Source organism: Schistocerca serialis, chromosome 9 (assembly GCF_023864345.2).
Source record: "Schistocerca serialis cubense isolate TAMUIC-IGC-003099 chromosome 9, iqSchSeri2.2, whole genome shotgun sequence".
NCBI lineage: Eukaryota > Metazoa > Arthropoda > Insecta > Orthoptera > Acrididae > Schistocerca > Schistocerca serialis.
In genome coordinates, this window is record NC_064646.1 from 47,719,204 (window position 1) to 47,742,428 (window position 23,225).

The window sequence follows — 23,225 nt, forward strand, 5'->3', positions numbered from 1 at the left end:
ATAGTATGAAACATCACTTTTATGAGACACATCAAAATCACTGCTACCTCTACAAAAGATTTTTGTACAATATTTCATTTATCATCAGTAGAAGTTACAGAGTGACAGTTATTGAACTTCATGAAATAAAATCGTCATAACTTCTGAATCCTATATGTTTGGACATTCAAACTGCATGGTAGGCCGCGGAGCATGATGGGAATTAGTATGTGAATGCGCATGTGCCTTCTTGTTGTTGACCATTTGCAAATGAAAAGGTCACAGTACAGCATGCCTGAGCATATAGCGCTTGTGCAATAACAGCCCTACTATGGCTCAAAGAAAGTTTGCGATCAAATTCAAGCTGAAGACAACTGGTCCAATAGTGCTAACAATCAAGAATTAAGTTTGAGAGAATGGGTAGTGTTCATGATGACAGCATTAGCAATGCTGGTTGTCCAAAAAGGGTGGAAACGTCTGAAAACATCAAGAAGACATGTGCTGTGTTTGAAACCAGCCCCAGGAAATTGTTCAGACGAGCTGCGCAACAGGTGAGAATCAACAGGGAGACACTGTGACAAAGTGTTGTTGAAGACATGCATCTCTTCCTATACAAAATTCAAACCCATCAGCCATTAAGCCCCAAGGGCCATGGAACAGCAGTTGTGTTTCACCAATACTATTGTCCACAGAATTGACAAACAGGACTTTGATGTGAATATGGTTAAGTTTAGCAACACAGCCCACTTTTCATTTGGATGGGTTCACCAATATGCAAAATTGGCACATTTGGGGGACTGATAATCCGCATTTCCCAATCACGAAGTCTCTTCACCCTCAACGGGTGACTGGGGTGACTGTATGGTGTGCAATGTCCAGTCACAGAATAATCGGTGCAATATTCCTTGATGGCACAGTGACTACCAAATAGTATGTGACTGATTTCAACAAGATGTGGTTCATGCAAGACAGAGCTCAAACCCATCAAAGCAGGAGCATTTTTTGGTGTCTTGGAGGAGCATTTTAGGGATCGCATTCTGGCTCTGGGATATCCAGAGGCCGCTGGCATGGGCCTTGGCAGCCATATTCTTCGGATCTAAACACATACGACTCCTTTTTGGGGAGGCTATATTAAAGACAAGGTGTACAATAATAGCCCCAAAACCATTGCTGAGCTGAAAACAGCCATTCAGGCGGTCATTGATGTTCTGATACTTCAGCACGTCGTGCAGAATTTCACTATTCGTCTGCGCCACATCATTGCCAATTATGGCAGGCATGTCAAACATCTCATAACCTAAATCCGAATATCTATAGTGGCGTTTACATGTTGAATAAACCGTGTGCATGCCGTAGTTTGTAACTAATTTAAGTTTTTTTTTTTCATATAAAAAATTGGAAATTTGTGGTAAGTTCTGTGGGACCAAACTGCTGAGGTCGGCGGTCCCTAGTCTTACACACTACTTAATCTAACTTAAACTATCTTATGCCAAGGACAACACACAAATCCATGCTCGAGAGAGGACTCAAACTTCCAGTTCAATGATTATTACCCTGTATATGTAAAGAGCATCAACATGGATAAAGTCATGAGTGTGTTGACTTGTTGAGCAAGTTACCTCTGTAGTATAGATTAACATCACCAGTTCAAAGATTGTGGAAGATTTGGAAATCACTTGTTGAGCTTTGTCATTTTACTATGAGATATATTAACTAAAGCTACATCATATTCTTGACAGATTCTTACAACTTTAAAGCTAAACAGATGTACTCTTCATGCACGTGAGTGACAAACTTGTAGCAGGATTGAAAGATAAATAATAGGTAGCCAATTTGTGGGCCAGAAATGAAAACACTTTTCAGTCACACCTCCAGCTGCCACACTTAGCAATATGGGGGAAAAAAAAGAAAAAAATTGAAAGCTGTCAAAAACCATTGCATGATCCCCACAGACTTGACATTTGTTTTCAGAACATCATGAAGAAATGCTTAAACTGTTTTCCTTCCCCTTTTCTGTTGACATTGTCAATTTGAATATTGAAACAGGGTTTGAACAAATAGGTCTACTTTGTAACCTGCAGTTATGTGGTAAATTCTGTAACAAAACTGTTCACAAAGATTTCTATTGTGATTTTCCTCATCTGAATTTCCTTGATTTCATTACCAACCAGGCACAATTACATCTAATTTTAGAGCAACATATACACGTGAGAAACTTTTTCTCATTTACAAGTAAACTAAATGTATACTTCATCTTGAATGGCACAGCATTTTACAATGTTTACAGTATCATTTGGTATCTAAGATTGATAGCTGTCAAATACAAAACACTACCAGCCCAATGTCTTCAACTTTTTACCATACAAGAATTAGGGGGAGACCATACACCAAGATACAGCATCATCATCAGGTCACAGTGCTCATGACGAGCCTCTTCCAACTCTTTTTTTCTATCCTTTTACAGCTCTTCCTTGTAGATATTATGCCTTCGGGTTGGATCCATGAAACAGAGCTGTACAAGGATAAAAAAAGACTCATCACCAGCACCCGGGAAACTGGAGCTATGACCTGATTATGATGACGATGATGCTTAATGTTGGTGCATGGTCTGTGCATAGTTCTTAAATGGTATAAATCTGAAGATATTGGGCTAGTAGTGTTCTGTGTTTAGTCACTATCAACCTTAGTTACTGAATGGCACTGTGCACAGTATCATCATAGAACGCTGTTTCATTTCAATGTAACATCAACAGTCAGCATCAAATATTCGGTGACGATGATGAAGATGTGAAAAACAAATGGAAAAAATTCAAAGGAATCGTGCAATATGCCCTAGACAAGTATGTTCTGAGTAAGGTCTCAAGAGATGGGAAAGACTCACCATGACATAATAGCCATGTTAGAAAATTGCCACATAAACAAAGAGAACTTCACCTCAGATTCAAGAGAGGTAAAAACCTAGCTGACAAACAAAAACTGAACAAAGCGAAAATGAGCATAAGGAAAGCAATGAGAGAAGTGTTCAATGACTTTGAAAGTAAAACTTTGTCAACCAATCCAAGTAAAAACCCTAAGCGGTTTTGGTCATATGTAAAATCAGTAAGTGGAACATAATCATCTATTCATTCACTCAGTGACCATACTGGCACCAAAACGGAAGATGAAGGTCTCTCCTTTCAGTCATCATACAAATGTCGAGATGGCAGATATTGAGCTAACCGATCACGGAACAGAAAAACAACTACAGTCATTTACTAGCGGAAAGGCATCAGGACCAGATGAGATACCTATAAGATTCTACAAAGATTAAACAAAAGAACTAGCAGTAATTTATTGTAGATCACTTGAGCAACGAAGGGTACCTAGTGACTGGAAGAAAGCGCATGCCATTCCCATTTTTAAGAAGGGCTGTAGGACAGATGCACACAATTATAGCCCTATGTCATTGACGTCAATCTGTTGTATAATTATGGAACATGTTGTATGCTCAAGAATTATTATGGTTTTGGAGAAGGAAAATCTTCTCTATCAAAACCAACATGTATTCCACAAACAGAGATCCTGCAAAACTCACCAGGAGCTCCACAGTGCCAAAAACAATGCCACTCAGGTTGATGCTGTGTTCCTGACTTCAGCAAATATTTTGACACCGTCCTGCATTGCCGTTTAGCAAAAAAAATACAAGCTTATTGAGTATCAGAGCAGATTTGTGACTGCATGCAAGACTTTCTTGAAGACAGAACTCAATAAATCACTCTTAATAAAACAAAATCGACAGATGTAAAGGTAATTTCCAATGTTCCCCAAGGAAGTGTGATAGGACCATTACTGTCTACAATACATACAAACGATCCAGTAGAAATCGTCAGACGCTCTCCAAGGCTGCTCGCAAATGATACGGTTGTCTATAACAAAGTAGCAACACCAGAAGACAGTAACGATTTGCGGAATAACCTCCAGAGAATTGATGACTGGTGCACGCTCTGGAAATTTACCCTGAACATAAATAAATGTGACATATTGCGCATGCATAGCGAAAGAAATCTGCTACTGTATAGCTACACTAACTGCTGGAAACAGTATCAGCCATAAAATATCTAAGAGTAACTATCCAGAGTGACCTTAAGTGGAATGACCATATAAAACAAATAGTGGGAAAAACAGGTGCCAGACCCAGATTCATAGGAAGAGTGTGTGTGTGTGTGTGTGTGTGTGTGTGTGTGTGTGTGTGTGGTTTGAGGTTTTCGGGTGCTAAACAGCATGGTCATCAGCGCCCAAACGCATAGAAACAGGAACACATGCCATGAAGGGACGAAAACGGACAGCGAACAAGGAGAACGGCTAAAGACACAGACCTGACGTAGTTCCAAATCCTCACATACAGAGGCAAAACAAGAGGAGAAGAAACGCACTAAAAAAGGAAAGGAAACAAAAAGAAAAGAGAACAGAAATCGAAGTGAAACAAGTAGGTAATCGTGACTGGCGGACCTCTTACCTAAAACCTGGGTGAGCCAGTCACCCAGCAGCACATTAAAATCGTCTCCCTAAAATCCGAGGCAACAAATTGGACAGGACAGAAAACCGTAAGACCTTAACCACAGTCATTGCATCGTCTTGCAAAATAGAGGGCAAATCCGGTGGCAAGGAAACCACCGCCCTCTGCTCAGAGAATAAAGGACAGTCAAGTAAAATGTGGCGGACAGTAATCTGGATGCCACAAGCACTGCAGATTGGGGGGTCCTCCCACCAGAGTAAGAAATCATGCGTCAAGGGACTGTCCCCAATGCGGAGGTGAGTGAGGAGAACATCATCCCACCTGCATGACTGGTAGGACGTACGCCATGGCCGCGTGGTGACCTTGACCAGACGCAGCTTATTTTCACCGACTGCCAGCCACATTGACGCATAACACGAAAACGCAAAAGGGAGGTAACAGCATGGAGGGGGACGGCACATTCAACAACGTGAGGGAGGGAACATGCATCTTTGGCAGCCACATCCGCCAGTTCGTTTCCCCTAATACCCCGTGTTCCGGCACCCAGCAGAAAGAAACCTCCTTCCCCTGCCGTTGCAGGTGGAGTAGGGCATCATGGGTGTTCTGGACGACCGTATCCACTGGGTACAAGTGTTGCATGGTCTGAAGGGGACTCAGGGAGTCAGAAAAGATGAGAAACTTAAGACTGGGAACACATCTCATCTGCTCCAATGCCCGCAAGATCGCAAACAATTCAGCATCAAAGATGGTAAACGCCGCAGGAAGCCGTAACTTGATGACTCAATCAGGGAAAACAACAGCACAACCAACAGAGTTCCCCTGTTTAGAGCCATCCGTAAATACTGGTACATGGTCGGGATGCTGGTTTAAAATATCGTAAAATAAGGAGGTAAAAACAAACGCAGGAGTGCAGCTCCTCTGTACTCTGCCAAGTCTAAAAGGACGCTGGGCCTCTGGAGCAACCAGGGAGGCAGACGGGTAAAACCCTGGAGTTGGGGTGCCACACTCTCCACACCAAGGGACTCAGGCAAATGCTTGGCACAAATCCCAAATAGTCTCGTTGCCCCGGGAAGACCGGAAAAGAGACATTCCATAGGCGGTCGGGCAACGGTAGGGTACGCAGGGGAGGTAGGACAGGCAAGAAATTGACACACCCGTCGCACCACAGGCTGGGGATGGGACTGGTACGGAAGGCACCAGTGGCCAGCCTGATACCCTCATGGTGTACAGCGTCACGAATCTTCAGATACGAAGGCATCGCTGACCCATATACGGTGCATCCATAGTCAAGACGCGACCGGACGAAAGCTCTATAAAACTGAAGCAGACACGCCCGATCTGCTCCCCAGGACCGATGGCTCAGACACTTCAAAATATTCAGTGCCTTCAGGGCCCGCACCTTGAGGTCTTTAAGGTGAGGCAACCACGACAACTTGGAATCAAAAGTGAGGCCAAGGAATCTCACAGTGTCTCTAAAAGGAAGAATGGTGTCCCTCAAACGCAATTCAGGGGAGGTAAAAGGACGTCGAGAACGATTAAAATGAACACACACACATTTGTCTGCAGAAAAGGTAAAACCCGTCTTCGCAGTCCGTGCCTCTAATCACTTTATCGTAAGCTGCAGCTGCCGACTAGCAGTGACAAGACCGGAGGAAGAACAGAAAACAGCAAAATCGTCCACAAACAAGGAGCACTGGGCAGGACTCCGGATAGTGGACGTGATACTATTAATGGCGATGGCAAAGAGGGTGACACTTAAAACGCTTCCCTGAGGAACACCATTCTCCTGCACGTACAAATCAGATAGCACACTACCGACCCAATATCGAAAGAGGCGGCGGGAAAGAAAGTACCGAATGAAGATGGGGAGATGGCCACAAAAGCTCCACTGATGAAGTTGATTGAGGATAAGGCAGCGCCAAGTAGTGTCATACACCTTATTAATGTCAAAGAATACACCTAGACAATGTTGGTTACATAGGAAGGCCTGCTGGATGGCCGCCTCAAGCAGGGTCAAGTTGTCTATAGTGGAACGACATCTCCGAAAGCCACACTGAGAGGGGCTAAGGAGCTGCCTGGTCTCGAGCAGCCAAACCAGGCGACGGTTGACCATCGTTCCAATGTCTTCCCGACACAGCTCGTCAAAGAAATACTCTGATAACTACTGGGATGCATTCGGTCCTTCCCCGTTTTGAGGAGGGGAATCAATATCGCCTCCCTCCACGAGTCAGAGAATGTGCCGGATGACCATATCATATTAAAACAATTCAGGAGAACTTCCTCGGATGGCAGCAACAAGTGCTGCAGCATGCTGTACAGGATTTGATCATGACCGGGCGCAGTATCATGAGTCACAGACAGCACCGAATCCAGTTCCCACATTGTGAAGGGGCAGTTGTAGGGTTCAGAATTTGGACACCAGAAGTCCAAGTGTCCCCTCTCGATGGCAGTGCGGTAGCGGCAGAAATCTGGATCACAGTTAATAGTGGCAGTAGATTCCGCAAAATGCATGGCCAGTGTCTGGGCAATGTCTCTTGGCGCCGTGAGGAGACATCCCTGATGCAGCAATGCCTTGACAGGTAGTTCGCTGTGTTTTCCGGAAATCCTCCTTATGGCTTCCCATACTTTCGTAGAACTAGTGGAGCGGGAGATGGAGTTCAAGAACGATTGCCATGACCGTCGTTTGCTCTCTTTAATCACTCGCCGCGCCCTGGCCCTTGCCACCTGCAAGGCCGCAAGATTGTAGGCTGAGGGACGGCACTTGAAGCAGCGCAGAGCTGCACGGCGGGCTCGGATGGCTGAGCAGCACTCAGTGGTCCACCAAGGGACAGGACGCCTCTTGGGATGACCTGAGGACCGTGGGGTCGACAATTCAGCAGCATTGGAGATCACGGCTGTAACATGGTCGACCCATTCGTGGACGCTGGCACGGTGTTCCAAAACAGCCAAATGGCTGAAAAGTGTCCAGTCTGCTCTGCAGAGGTGCCACCTGGGCGCGCTGGTAATGCCACAGCCTCATCCAGGAGGTGAATCGAAAGGGGGAAGTGGTCACTAGAATGGAGGTCAGCAGCAACCTCCCACAGAGCAGAATCCGCGAGTGCTGGAGAGCAAAAGGAAAGGTCAATAGCTGACGACGACTCAGACGCAGTACAGAAATGAGTGGGAGCACCAGAGTTGAGGATGCACAGTTCTTCGGATGTCATGAGGCTTTCCAGAACGCGACCCCTGTGGCAAGTAGTCGTAGAGCCCCATAAGACATTATGAGCATTGAAGTTCCCCAGAAGGAGAAATGGGCGGGGGAGTTGGCTAATAAGGTCTGTGAGAGCCTCAGAGTCTATTGCATCCTGAGGCGGTAAGTAAACGGAACAGATTGTGAGCCTCCGCCCCACAAGAAGGTCAACTGCAACTGCTTGCAAGTCCGTAACGAGAGGGAGATCAGATGAGTGGTGCATGTCACGGACAAAAACCGCAACACCGCCCTTTCCCCCCCATCAGATAATCTTTTCGATACACAGTATAGCCCCGTAAAGAAGGAGCATCAGTGGCCCGAAAATGTCTCTCTTGGAGACATAAGCACAAGGGGCACTCTCATACAAGGAGTTGTAATTCAGCCACATGCATCCTAAACCCATTCAGGTTCCACTGTAATATGGGAGCCAGCAATCAGGGTGGCTGAACTTTCACCCTGCCTCTGCGCTTTGGAGGAGAGCCCGTACTGGCCGGAGATTTATTCCTGGGGCGAGAAGATCGCCCCCAGTCGACATCAATGTCCATCAGCTCCGATGGCGACCCAAGGGAGATAGCAGACAGTACGATGGCCTCGTCATCGGACCAACCCTGACTACTCTCCTCAGGTGGCAAAACCTTCACCTTCGGCGTCTTTGTCTTGGGGGGCTTAGAATGCAGAACCTTGTCAACAGTTGGAGCTTTACTCGCCTGGGCAGAAAGCGCCATATGGGGAGGGGCAGGAAGTACGCCAATGTCAGCAACCACGGCCTTGTCCGACGTTGTGGGGAGAGCTGCAGGTTGCAAAACAGCCGCAGCAGCACAAGTGCACTGGCAAACGCAGGTATTGGTGCTGACACTAGCAACCTCCGTTTGTGTAGCAACAGTGGCCAACTGTACTGGTTTCTGCAGAGCGGAAGCGAAAGATATTGTAAATACGGGAGGCTGCATGGCCTTAAAGAGCTTCTTGGCCTCACCACAGGGGATGCACTTAGATGTTTTGATCTCCTGTATCTTCCGTTCCTCGAGATAGATGGGGCAGACGTGGCTCCAGACAGGGTGACTCCCAGAACAATTCGCGCACTTCACAGGCGATGAACAATCGGCTCCTTCATGGGCAGGCTGACCACATTTACCACAAGTGGCTATCCCATTGCACCCCAACGTAGTATGCCCAAAGCGCTGACATTTAAAACAGCGCATTGGGTTGGGGAAATATGGCCGTACTGGCAAACATAAGACCCCACTTTAACATGCTCTGGGAGTCTCGGGCAATTGAACGTGAGAATAAATGAGTCGGATTTGACTAGGTCCCCATCGACTCGTTTCATAATATGCTGCACGTCAACAATACCTTCGTCAGCCCACTCAGATTTCAACTCGTCTTTGGGGATATCCACCAAATCCCTACATGTCACAACACCCTTACTATAGTACAAAGTGGAGTGGAGCTCGGTCTCGATAGCATACTCTCCGAGACAGGTTGCTTTCCAAAGAGAAGTGACTTGACGGGAACCAGAAGTCTCAATTAACAGAGTCCCACTGCGCAGTCGCTTCACAGGTTTCAGTGTTCCTCCACTTCCCTCAGGACCCTTGTGGATGTAAAAGGGAGAAATGCTCTCAAAGCTACCCTCCTTCCGTTTGACAATCAAAAACACATTCTGGTTATCAGCATGTGCTCTGTTACGACAGTCTGATAAATCTCTAGTAACACCATGCGCTGGAGGACTCGCAGCACAAAGTCGCTTTTTCGATGGGGTGTGTTTTCCTACCAGTGGCCAACCCAATCCACAGGTAGGGGAAATGTAGAGGTCTAAGGGTCCATTGCAGTCCCACGAGCAGCTAGGGAACTAAAGGTCCGCTCAGACAGAGCCCCGCATGTCTGAGTAAGCCTTATACAACTGGGGTGCGGCAGGTGCCCCAGGGGCTTCCCGCTTGCGAGTGTTCCACCCCAACAGCCATGCATCTTATAGGCGCGCAGCACACCGTAAGATTGAGGTTTTTTTTATAGAGGATTGCCCGCAGCACACAACATTCCACCACCGCGCCATAAGGTGGTCGCTGAAGCATGTCCGGGGGTTATGGTGACAGGAGACTGGCGGCGCTGACCAGTCCCCAGCTCAGGACCCCGGGGTCGCCAAGCCCGTACTCAGCAAATGAATGCTGAGCCCCTGGGGGCAAGAATCTTAAGAATCTTAAGAAAATCTAACTCGTCCAATAAGGGAGTGGCTTATAAGGCACTTGTTCGAGCCACTCTCGAGTATTGTTCATCTATCTGTGATCCCTACCACATAGGACTGCTAGAAGAGATAGAGAAGATCCAATGAAGAGCAGCATGTTTTGTCATGGGATCATTTAGTCAGCATGAGTGCATTGCGGAGATGTCAACAAACTCCACTGCCAGACATTACAAGAGAGGCATTGTGCATTTACTATTGAAATTTCAAGAGAGCACTTTGCACGAAGACAACATATTACTTCGCCCTAGATACATCTCACATAATGACCACGAGTAGAAAATTTGAGAAATTAGAGCCAATACACAGGCTTACCGACAATCATTCTTCCCATGCGCTATTTACAAGTGGAACAAGGTTGGAGGGCTCAGTTAATGGTACAAAAAGTACCCTCTGCCACACACCATTAGGTGGCTTGTGGAGTATGATGTAGATGTAGATGAACATATTTGTAGCAGTTACGTCATATTGCACATTTAACTGTTTCAATTTTGCTCACATGAGCCATTTAAGTTTCTGTTACCTCTGTGTGTAACTCACTTTTGTACCGCTCCTCTCTCTTATGATTGCCACCATTCTTGGTGCAACTTATTTCACTTCCTTCAAGCAACCATTTCTAAAACTGCCTAAGTTAAAATACACAAATAGTAAAATGCATCCACAGGGATTTATTGACATACTTCATTCGAAAGTATGTTTTCAAAACAGAAATGGTGAAGAAGTATTTACCAAATGCTGATGATCTAGTGAAAAAGAGAGTAAGTTACAATAATCATGAATGTGTTCAATTTGGAAATATAATAGCCACAAAATGTAAGTTAGTGTGTACAGGAACTATGAAGTAATATGTGCTATTCATTTTCAGTCTGCATCACTTGTAGGGAGTATATTGTTAACAGTGCATCTGTTCCATATACTTTACCTAATCAGAATATTCTTAAAAAGATGAATGTGTTTAAATGTTGAATTTTGTTGTAATTCCTCTATAAATAAAACAATTAGCCAAAAAGCATAATGTTCTGTAACATGCAACTTGAATTATGTGACTTAAAATACACAACAGTCACTGTGTCCCAAATTTCCACAAAATTATTCTATAATACTGCCCACTAAGGATACATGCGACATTATGAGTTCAGAAGTATCTAACTAAGCCACTGGAACTGGTGCTCCATTAAGCCTGGCATACAGTGTCATTAATGTATGTGAATGATACAGTGTTACACTCACTGGTATTGAATCATTTCTAGTTAAGTAGCTACTTGTAAATCAGCCATCTCTGAGTCTCAACTATCACAGTTGTGCGGGACTGTTACTCATCCACAGGTCAGCGGTTTATGATAGAATTATCAAATGATTTGACCCAGAGGGTTGCAGATGCAAGGTAATTCTCAAACCCTCATGTAATGATACGTCATTGTTGTGTAAAACATTTCCTCATACCAAGATGCCAGGAGCCTGGAAATTAGATCCATTGGCAGCTGATTCTTGTGCACAGTTTATCTTCTTTCAGTTCCCCTGTGCCACTCCTACAACAGCATACTACAAGCCTGAAAAGGTCTCACCTTTTAAGTGTAAGCACAAACCAGCTTACATGACATTCCTATGAACAAAGCTGAACTAAAACATTCATAAAAGCTGGACAGCTACATGATGTACTGTATTAAATCTCTGTTCAATACAGGAAACATGTCACTACAGTTATCATGCATTATGCTCTTTTCACCAATGCTGTCAAGTTACACAATATTTTAAAACTAGGAACAAATGACACAATTGAATGTTTACCAGCACAGAAGACAATTTTCAGCGTCAGACTGCAAAAAACTTTCCACTTGAATGAAGCGCTATTATTCTCCACAAATGTTATTCAGTTTATCATTAACTCTGTAATAAACATTTATGATGGCAGAGAGCACTTTATCTTAATAAACAAATGCTTACCAATTCTGTATCCATTTTTCATCCGTTCATTTCCAAGTTTGCGTGCTTTTAGCAGAAGGTAACCCAAAAGCTGAAACCAGAACAAACACATATCTTAAAACAATATCTACAGTATCTAACTGTCCTAAATATTACATATGACATTTCTTTTTACCTCCTTATCATTATCCTCTGCATCTCCAAGCATTGGTATTTGTTTTTTGGGTATAACAAGAAAGTGTACTGGTGCTTGCGGATTTACATCATTAAATGCCAAACACAAGTCATCTTCATAAATAATGTCGGCTGGTATTTCTCTTCTAATAATTTTGTCAAAAATTGTTGGCCCTTTCACTTTAGTTGCTTTTTTTGACTTTTCTACTTCACTGGTGTAATGCCTTGCATCCTGTCAAGATTTTATAATTATGTTTACAGATTATTTTCAGGTATATTCAAATGCATAATTTTCAGTCTTATATAGAATTGAAACAATTACTTGACAGAAAAGAGAGATGAAATGAAACTACATGGATCCAGGGATCTTTTCAAGTCTCAAACATCTGTGATGCATATACACAGACTGAGGCGACAAATGAAAATTTGTACTAAGGATAGAATTTGAACCTGGGTCTCCTGCTCACTAGGCAGATGCAATAAACATTGCGCCACTGTAGTGCAGTGGCTTTGCACAACTGCATGGACTATCTTACCATGCCTCCCTCCTCAGTCCAAATTCCCATTCATGTCTCAACCCACTTGGTAGTCTCCCTAAACTTGAACAGCATCATAGAGACACTCAGACTTATTGGAATGGCACCTCAGCACCAAGTGACATGGAGGATCTTGCCTGCAAACCAGGTATAGGTGCTTTAATCAAATAAAACTACATGGTTCCAGAGATATTTTCAAAATTCGAACATGTATGATGTATATATGCAGACTGAAGCGACAAATGACAATTTGTACTAAGGCCAGAACTCGAATCCATGTCTCCTGCTCACAATGCAGATGCACTAACCAATATGCCACCCTGGCACAGTGGCCTGAATGGTTCCCCCATTTTGTTCAGTGCTGAGGTGCTTACCAATAAATTGGAGAGCCTCTGCAAAGGAGTTAATGGGGAATACCAAGTGGGCTAAGGTGTGAATGGGAATTTGGACTGGGGGGGGAGGTGTGCTAAGGAAGTCCATGCAGTCGAGCAAAGCCACCATGGCAGGGTGGCATAGTGGTTAGCGCATCATTCTGGCGAAATTTGGCATTAATGTGTTATGGCGGCAGATGGCTGACACAAGTGCCTTTGCTAACACCATGACATCGTCTAGGCTCATGACATCGATTGGACTCTTAGACGACTTTGGCTTGGTCAGATGAGTCCCAATTACAGTTAGTAAGAGCTGATGGTAGGGTTCGAATGTGGCACAGACCCCACAAAGCCATGGACACAAGTTGTCAACAAGGCACTGTGCAAGCTGGTGATGGCTCTTTAATTGTGTGGACTGTATTTGCACGGAATGAAGTGGGTCGTCTGGTCTAACTGAATCGATCATTGACTTGTTCGGCTACTTGGAGACTATTTGCAGCCATTTGTGGACTTCAATCACGGATGACAATGCACCATGGCACCGGGACACAATTGTTTAAAAAGAACAGTCTGGGCAATTCCAGTGAATGATTTGGCCTCCCAGATCATCCAACATGAATCCCATCAAACATTTATGGCACATAATCGAGAGGTCAGTTCAGGTACAAAATCCTACATGGGATACACTTCCAGAGTTATGGACGGCTATAGAGGCAGCATGGCTCAATATTTCTCCAGGGGACTTCCAATGGCTTGTTGAGTCCATGCCACGTGGAGTTGCTGATCACGCCAGGCAAAAGGACATCCAACACAATATTAGGAGGCATCCCATGACTTTTGTCACCTCAGTGTGGACAGCAAAAAAGAGAGACTGTTTTGAATTGCCAGTATTATACTTTGGAGTTTACTGAATGTGGATTAAGACTGCAACAATCTTTCACTTGTGATCTATCACAAATGAAGGAGGGGGTGTAGGCAGTGAAGGGCACAGAAGCATAGCTGCCATCCTCCTCCAACCCCCCCTCTCATTCATTCCTAAAGAAAGAGCTTTGCCAACCAAGCTTGCATGATGCCCTTATGGAGCAGATCTATCAATTCAATATCAGTCTGAAGAAAGCAAGAATGACTGATAGTAAATGTACTCAAAGCTATTTGTCATAACATCTTACAACTGTTGCGTCATTCACTGCATAACTAGCATGAGCTGCTGCCTTCACCCCCCACCTCCTACGTCAACCCCTGGGTATGCTCTTGCATTAAATTTCTGATGAATAGGTAAAATGGGAAATCATGTAAAACAAGTTCTGGAGTACGCCCTAGGAAAGCACTTTCTAGCCAAAATTCTTTAGTGTATCATCCCATCACTGTCAAAAGACTGGAAGCTGGTGTGAATGGAAGCGTTGGGAGAGCTCCCACAAGTCGTGTGCCAGAGAAACTCTACAGTATGGGATTTATCAATACTTGTTCACTTGATTGTGAGTGGTGTGTCAGGGGATAGGTGTCTTGTGCAGGGGAGACAGGGACCAGAGAGACCTCAGGACCCACAAAAATCAGCAAGTTCGAGGTGCTGTCTTTCACTAAAACTGGAACCGAGCCAGTGAGATTCACTCCACCTATTGGTAAATTGGTAAACCTGCTGTGTCCTGTGCACAAGGAGGCAAATGCAGAAGTGTAGGGGTCTATTAATAACTGACAGTTCAAACATACGGCAAATAATGTACCCCTTAGAGAAACGGTAGCAAGGGATGATAAGGAATACCAGGTGCACTCGGTGTTTACACCTGGGGGTTTCAGTCAATGTTGATGAGGCTATCACGGCAGCCACTGAGGAAACAGGTGCGACCAAATGCAGATTACGACACTAAAGATCAGAGTCTCTTAAAAGGTAGTTGACTTAGTGTAGGGGACACACAAGGTTCTTTCTTTTTTTTTAATGCAACTTTCCATCCAGTCCAGATAACAACAGCCATAGGAAAACTAGAAGCGTCAATGTAAGACCTAAAGACATGTCTCCTACAAGCAAGAGTACTAAAATCCACATGATTAACTGGCAAAGCATTCGCAACAAAGTACCAAAGTTTGAAACATTCCTAAAAAGCATTGGAGCTCGCATTATACTAGTACAGAAAGCTGGTTAAAACCTTGAAATTGACAGCAGTCAGATTTTTGGGGGAAATTTAAGCATACATAAATACGACCGTTAATGGTAAATGAAGGAGGCATATTTGTCACAGAAGGAAAAAAAAAAAAAACTCAAATCCACCAAGGTAGAAATTGAAGCTGCATGTGAGACTTTTTGTGCGAAGTCTCAGTATCAAGAGTGGACAAAAACTTATAGTCAGATCCTTTTACCAACCACCAGAATCTCCAGAGATGTTATGGAAAACTTAAGGGAAACCCAAAATTTACTAGTGCACAGGTTCCACAATCATAATGTCATCACTGGATGAGGCTTTAATTATTCAACAATCAATTACAAAAATTGCAGTTTTGTAATTGGTGGGTGTGGCAACACATTGTGCAAAACATTACTTAATGTGTTTTCTGAGAACTACGTAGGACAGATTGTTCAGAAGCCAACTCACGGTGGAAATATATTGGATCTAGTAGTAATAAATAGAGCTAAGTTCTCCGAGGATGTCTTCATAGAAACTGGTATCAGTGACCAGAGGTGTCTGAAGCATTAATAATTACGAAAGTGCAATTGTAACTAAACCAAGTAAAAGGACTTATATTTCACAAAACTAGGTAAGGTGGCAGTAGCACCATATCTTGGTATGGAACTTGAAAGATTTAGCTCTGCAGAGGAAGCCATGAATGAATAATGTAGCAGGATATTACTGAAGGACCTCTCACCACAAAACACAAAGAAATTCCAGTCATATATAAAGATTGTTAGTAGTACCAAAGTTAGTGTCTGGTGGTGTCTGGACACTCATGGACAAAACAGAAACTGAAACTGAGGGTAGCAAAGCAAAAGTGGAAATGCTGAACAAGCTTTTCAAATTTTCCCTTACAAATTAAAATCCAGTGGTAGTGCACCAATTTAATTCTCGCACCATTACAAAGGTGAGTGAGACCGTGGCGTTTAGAAACAAATGAAACTGCTAAAACTGAACAAAGCTCCATGCCCCATTGAAATCCCATCCACATTCTATCCCGCATTTCACTATAATCTACTGTAGATCCCTCGAACAAAAAATTGTGCCCAGTAATTGGAAGAAAACACAGCCTATAAGAAGGGTAGCACAGGTGAACAACAAAACTATCACCCAATATCCTTGACATCCATTTTTTGGAGGATCTTAACACATACTCTGAGCATGAATGAATGAGGTATCTCATGTCAACCAGCACGGATTCCAAAAACATCAAACATGTGAAATCCAACCCACATATTTCTCACATGACATCCAGAAAGCCATAGATCAAGGCAGTCAGGTAGAAGCAGTAGTTCTCAATTTCTGAAAAGCATTTAATTGAGTGCTACATGTATGCTTATTGTCAAAAGTGTAATAGTATGGAGTATCAAGCAAAATCTGTGACTGGATAAAGGATTTTTTGATAGGGATGACACAGCATGTTATCTTGGATGGAGAATCAACAAATGTAGAAGTAACTTCAGGTGGTCCTCAGGAGCGTGTGTTGTGTTCCTCACTGTTCATGTTGTAAGTTAATGATGACCTTGCAGACAGTATTAATAGTTAACACAGACTTTTCACAAATGGTTCAGTTATCTGTAATAAAGTACTGTCTGAAAAAAAAGCTGCCGAAATATTCAGTTGGATCTTGATATGAGTTCAAAGTGGTGCAAAGATTGGAAAGTTGTTTTAAATGTTCCGAAAAGTAAAATTGTGCACTTCACAGCATGAGAAAATATATCTTCTTATGATTACAGAATCAATCAGTCACAATTGGAATCAGTCAACTCATAAAAATACTGGGTGTACCACTTTGTATGGATATAAACTGGAATGATCACATATATTTAGTCACAGGTAAAGCAGGTGGAAGTCTCGATTTATTGGTAGGATATCAGGGAAACGTGGTCAGCTATGAAGGAGATTTCTCACCAATCACTCGTGTGATCCAGCCTAGAATATTAGTCAAGTGTGTGGGACCCATACCAAATAGGACTAGCAGGGAATAGGGCATGTACACAGAGAAATGAAGCACAAATGGTTACAGGCTTACAAATGGTAGTGTGTCACAGAAACGCTGAAGACACCCAACTGTCGGATGCTTGAAGACAGACGGACACTATCCCGAGAAAGCCTACTTACAAAGCTTTAAATGATGACTCTATGAATATACTACAACCCCATACATATCCCATATGTATTGTTTTCATAATGATCAAAAGGACAAAATTAGATTAAATACAGCACACAGACACATTTAAACAGTTGTTCTTCCTGTTGTCTGTATACGGATGGAACGGGAAGAACCACGAAGAACTGGTGCAATGGGAAGTACCTTCTGCTGTACTCTTCACCATAATTTGCAGAGAAGACATGTAGATGGCAGATTTGCCAAATGTTTGTTCAAAACCATGCCAAGAAGTTACTTTGATTGTGAGCTAGCTACATGAAACTTGAGAACCACAACGTAGTCACACAGTGAATACTTTTGAGCCCTTGTGGGCCTAGTATCATAATCATTTTAATCTATACACGCATCTGCAGAGAATAAGTTCTTGTTACAACTGGTTAACCTGAAGGTCTTGAAATGAAAACTTACTTACAATAAAGTTACTTATACCGTATGGAAAAATGACAGCATGAGCTACTTCTCACAATGTTTGTATCAACTACGCATTATTTCACATCGCTACTTTGACTCTTAATGTGAAATACACTCTCTTAACACTGGCCTGATGGTTATTGAACCTCTCTGAAAGTAAGTGTAGTAGGTCATGAAATATCAAGTACACTTATGAAGACTGATATGGCATGCATTATGCTGTTCCATATCACCTGTGTAACATCTTCCCATATCCAAATTAATTACTATATTTATTAGTAAAACCATTTGATAAAGCACCCACCTTTCAACGGCCTCTTCAAGGATCTTGGAATTCTTACACACCCTTCTAAATACATTTACTCTTTAATGTTTGCAGTTCTGTTAATTTAAGTATCAGCTTAACAGTGATTTACAGAGTTACAATAAGAGACAGAAAAAGAATATCTATCTAGACTTTGTCTCAATGTTAACACTTCAGAATTGTGTTCTGTATTTTTGTGCAAGATCTTCAACAAGTTCAATCTGACACACAACCAGAAATATTTGAAATAATTTTAAAATAAGATTAAAAACATATCTTATTAGTCATCACTCTTACAATTTACCTGACATAAAAAGAAAAACAAAGCATGTGCTTGGTACATCTAATTCAGTTTTAGACAGATAAAAAAAATTTGCCCACTCAGTGGCAGCAAGAGAACACGCACATAGAAAGGTTAAAGAAATTTGCAGGCTTTTGGAGCCAGTAGCCCCTTCTTCTGGCAGAAGGGTTGAAGGGGAATGAAGAGAGATGAAGAAAAAGGACTGGCAAGCTTTAGAAAATGGGTAGAGTTTGGAAAAGTTGGCCAGAAAACTGGGTCAGGGGAGACTTAATGGATGCAATGGCAAGGAAAGACTGATTGTTGGGAACCGTTCTGGATAAGATTTGAAAACCTGAGAAGTTATACGAGGTGGAAGATAGGGTAATAAGCAAGTATGAGATTACTGACAAAACATTGTGGAGCATTATACATGGCAGAGATGGAAAGCAGGGAAAAATGAACAGGCGTGAAAATAAAAGACCTGGTGAGAACCAAGGGCATGTTGTAATGCCAGTTCCCACCTGCAAAGAGTTCTGAGAAGCCACTGTCTGGGGGAAGAAGCCAGATGGCACGTGTGGTGGAACAGACCTTCCAATGCAAATACAATACACTTAGCTATCTACTGTTATTAACTCCTCCACAATGTTTCGTCAGTATTCACCCTCTTGCTTATTACCCTATCTTCCACCTCTAAGCTCTCAGGCTTCAATTCTCGTCCAGTACAGCTTTCAAAAATCAGTCTTTCCTTCTCATCCCGCCCAGTAAGTTTCCCCTGACATGAGGTTTTGGGTGACTTTTCCAAATTCTCTGCATTTCCTAAACATAGCCATTCCTTTTTCTTCATCCCTCTTCTTTCCCCTTCGATTCTTCTGCCAGAAAAAGGATCCACAGGCTCCAAAGGCTTGCAATTTCTTTAACACTTCTATGTGAGTGTTCTGCTGCCGCTTGGTGAATAGATGTTTTTATCTATTCAGTGATATTATATTGTCTAAAATTGATTTTTTTATATAATTCAATTTTGGGGTGTTTTAGGGTTATTCAGACATACGTGTTCCACATCATAACAGTTATAACTACATTACAATTATGCATCTACTAAATACAGCATAATGAAATCATATTTTCTCTTTACGTATAAGGCTTTTTAATTGTTAAACGTTACTACCAGCTTTCACACTTTTTTTCCAGTCATACAATGGTTAAATGGGTCTCCAGTACACTCTCAGTATATACAGAATAAGTATCTTTGGAACTAATGCTCACAATAAGAAAACATCTGAAGTTCCTCAACATCAGCATTTGAGACACTGATTACCTTTTCTTCCCCTAATGACTGCCCTCAAAAGTTACCAGCAGAGACCTTAATATCAATGTCCTATCAACTACACCACATTCTTTTCTTATTGAAATTAAATCCCTTTATTATTCTTTTATCGTTAATTTTCTGAATAAGTGATAACAGGAATCAGCTGTGATAAGGGCTTTCTGATACATTTTTTGTTGCATATTCAATGTGACACTCCGACCTGTTTCTTGGATTTCACAACTTTGTTGGTTACTGATGTTTTTTATTGACAAGCCCTTAATGCTTCCAGCATTTCAACCACTATTTGCTTTACAATAATACTTTACTTTGCCACTTACTGAGACATTTACTTTTAATGTGTATGAACTGATGGCCCCGTCATCTTACAGCACATCTACATGGGGCAAACTATCACCCATTCTCAGTTACCATGCTATTCATACATCCTACACATCATTTACTAATGCCAAATTATAAATTATCTACTTAGAAAACTTGCAGTTCTATTAAAGGAAAGCACTTATCTGTATATTTCCCCTTTCTTACAGTTAGATACCAGACAGTTATATTTTCTCATCCATACAAAATGCCAAAAATAATTCTACTGACAATGTACATAGCACAAATGTAACATGGAGAGCCTGATTACAAATACTTAATTGAGTTTCATAGTTATATGGTGCTTACCTTCTAACAATATTGGAATCTGAAACCAAAGCCTTTCATCATAAATATTCCTTACAATGTCCTGAGAAATATTTTACTGGCGTCTTGACTTTGCTTATACTTATTATTCAAAGTGGCTTGTAACATGCAATGCATCAACAAGTGCTCACCAATGGCTGATTGCAGTATGTTGCAGTTACTCTTAGGTAGCCCAAATTGCATTCAGTTTATCATTATATCTACGTCTATACTCTGCAAACCATTGTGAGGTGCATGGCAGAGGGTACATTCCACTGTACAAGTTATAGGGGTTTCTTCCTGTTACATTCAAATATGGAGCGCAGAAAGAATGATCGTTAGAATGCCTCTGTGTGTGAAGTAATTATTCTAATCTTACCCTAACGATCCCTATGAGAGCAACATGTAGGGGGTTTTAGTATACTCCTTGTCATCATTTAAAGCCAGTTCTTGAAACTTTGTTAACGGACTTTTTTGGTATAGTTTATCTACCTTGAAGAGTCTTTTAACTAGTTCAGTTCCTTCAGTGTCTCTGTGACATTCTCCCACAGATTAAACAAACCTGTGACCATTTCTGCTGTCCTTCTCTGCATACATTCAATATGTCCTGTTCCTTATCTGGTACGGGTCCCACACACTTGAGCAATATTCTAGAACTGGTCACATGAGTTATTTGTAAGCTATCTCCTTTGTAGATTGATTGCACTTCCCCAGTATTCTACCAATAAACCAAAGTCTACCACCTGCTTCACCCCCACGACTGAACCAATGTGATCTTTCCATTTCATATCCCTAAAAAGTGTTAGACCCAGGTATTTGTATGAATTGACTGATTCCAACAGTGACTCACTGATATTACAGTCATAGCATTCTACATTTTTTTCGTTTTGTAAAGTGCAAAATTTTGCATTTCTGAACATCTAGAGCAAGTTGTCAATCTCTGCACCACTTTGAAATCTTATCAAAATCCGACTGAATATTTATGCAGCTTCTTTCAAATGGTACAGAGCTATTCAAAAAGAAGGAACATATTTCAAACATTTATTGCTTCCAAACTACAAAAGACAGAAACACAATTCCAACAGTCCTGGAAGGTGAAAAATTCAAATTTTTATGCAATCAATGTGAGCACCATGTGTTACATGACAAATACAAAAACGGTGACTCATTTCCTGACACACATGAAGCAGCTGGTCTCTCTTCACCAAATTCACAGCTTCAACAATGTGATGTCACAGTTTCAAGAGTGTGAGGCATTGGTGGGATAAAAATGCAATTTACGTAACCCCACAGACGAAAATCACATGGAGTGAGGTCTGGTGACCTGGGAGGCCACTGGTGATGAAGTTCATCTTCTGCTCCCCCTCTTCCAATGCAGTGTCCTGAAATTGTGACATTTCTCTAAGCATGTCTGAAAATCCTACCTAAGTGTAATTTACATTCAAAAGTGATTGCTTCTAGAAGCCTCATTCGCCGAATTCTTCGATATAGTTCACTAGCCTGTGACTGCCACACAATTGGATTAACAGAAGAGCCACAAAAGTTTCCGAGAACAGCTGTTCAACTCATTATGGGTTTGTTTTGTAAGCACAAGAGTGTCAGAGATGCTCAACAACCTCCTAAAAGACAGTCACTTTGAATAATGGAGAGCCTTACAAAATTTCTAGCACCAACATTCTAAAGCAAGACAAAAAAACATACTACTTCCTGCGATATACATCTTCCATAGAGGCCACAACATAAATATTACATACATTTAGGCTCATCAGAAGTGTGCCAACAGTCTTTATTCCCCACATACCAAACATGAAAGGAACAGGAAAGGGGGAGCGGAGATTATACTGGTACATTACGTATCCTTTCCCACAGACCATACTGTGGCTTGTTGAGCACAGATATAGATACAATTAATATAGGTACATTATGTATCCTTCCCACAGTTATTACTGGTACACTGTGTCTCCTTTCCCACAGACCGTACCATGGAGCACTGATGTAGACTTAACAATAAATAAGAAGTTGTTTCCAGCAGTCAACAGACATGCACTACTACTTGGAAGGATGGCATCATTAATCAATTACACAAAGGAATTTTCAAGGCTAGCTTCCCAGTTTCCTACAGTTCATTGTCAACCAACACTAGTTTTGATATGAAGACAGGAACATGCTTCCCAATCCCTTTACATACTACCCTGCCTGTTTTCAGCAGACAGCTGTAGCTTACTGTCCACAATGTGAAACTTTGTGTAATGATCTTCATTTGTGTATGACTTTTCTATTCTCCCAACACACTATCTTTATCAACAATGCCCTCTTTTAAGGCAACTTGAAAATAAGGAGTCAGTCAGGTTGCTGCACTTCATATTTGAAGTGCTGGCAGTTCAATATGAGCAATCTTAAAAGTACAAGCCACCTTCAACATTCTCAATACTTCAAAATTTCAAGGCCTTGAAGTGGATAAAAGATATATGCTGTTATAGTTCTACAACAGATCCATTCAGTCTCAGAATGAATGTAACAGGAAGATCCTTTTAAAAGAAAATTCAAGACTCTATGTGTCATAAAGGCATCAGATTAGCGACTAGCTATTACAAAACCAGGCCTGTAACAAGTCTGTGTTCCCTAACCATCATCACTATTTGGCGGAAGTTTCCTATTGTGCAACATATGTATAATATTAAGTTGCTACCACAATCTCTCGTCTTTCCTCAGCCCACCTCCGTACGTGCAGACTACGCACTCACTTCAAAGCAAAAAATGTCATTTGGACATTTTGTGTATGAAACAGTGTCTTACAGACGTAGGTATAGAAAATGTAAATGCGTAGAAGTACACTGGGAATAAGACTGCGTTTTACTTGTTAATGAGACCCAGGATGATTACAGACACATGAAGTTTAATCCACTTCATACTCAAGGTTACAGTTTTGTGATAAATTTCTAATACTTGTAATGGACATCACGATTTT

At 42.0% G+C, this 23,225-nt stretch overlaps 1 protein-coding gene across 4 annotated transcripts in view; it reads right to left on the reverse strand.

Annotated features, from left to right (window-relative positions):
- The window catches only part of LOC126418718 (uncharacterized HIT-like protein Synpcc7942_1390), a 36,101-nt gene that overhangs the window by 5,244 nt on the left and 7,632 nt on the right, over positions 1–23,225 (reverse strand). For 3 of the 4 annotated variants that reach the window (XM_050085623.1, XM_050085621.1, XM_050085622.1), the window contains exons 2-3: positions 12,035–12,265; positions 11,881–11,950 (exon numbers count right to left, since the gene is read on the reverse strand). In XM_050085623.1, the coding sequence (XP_049941580.1) occupies positions 11,881–11,950; positions 12,035–12,265 (301 nt within the window). Of the gene's footprint in view, positions 1–11,880; positions 11,951–12,034; positions 12,266–23,225 lie in introns of those variants that run through there. The other variant, XM_050085620.1, reaches the window with a different exon arrangement.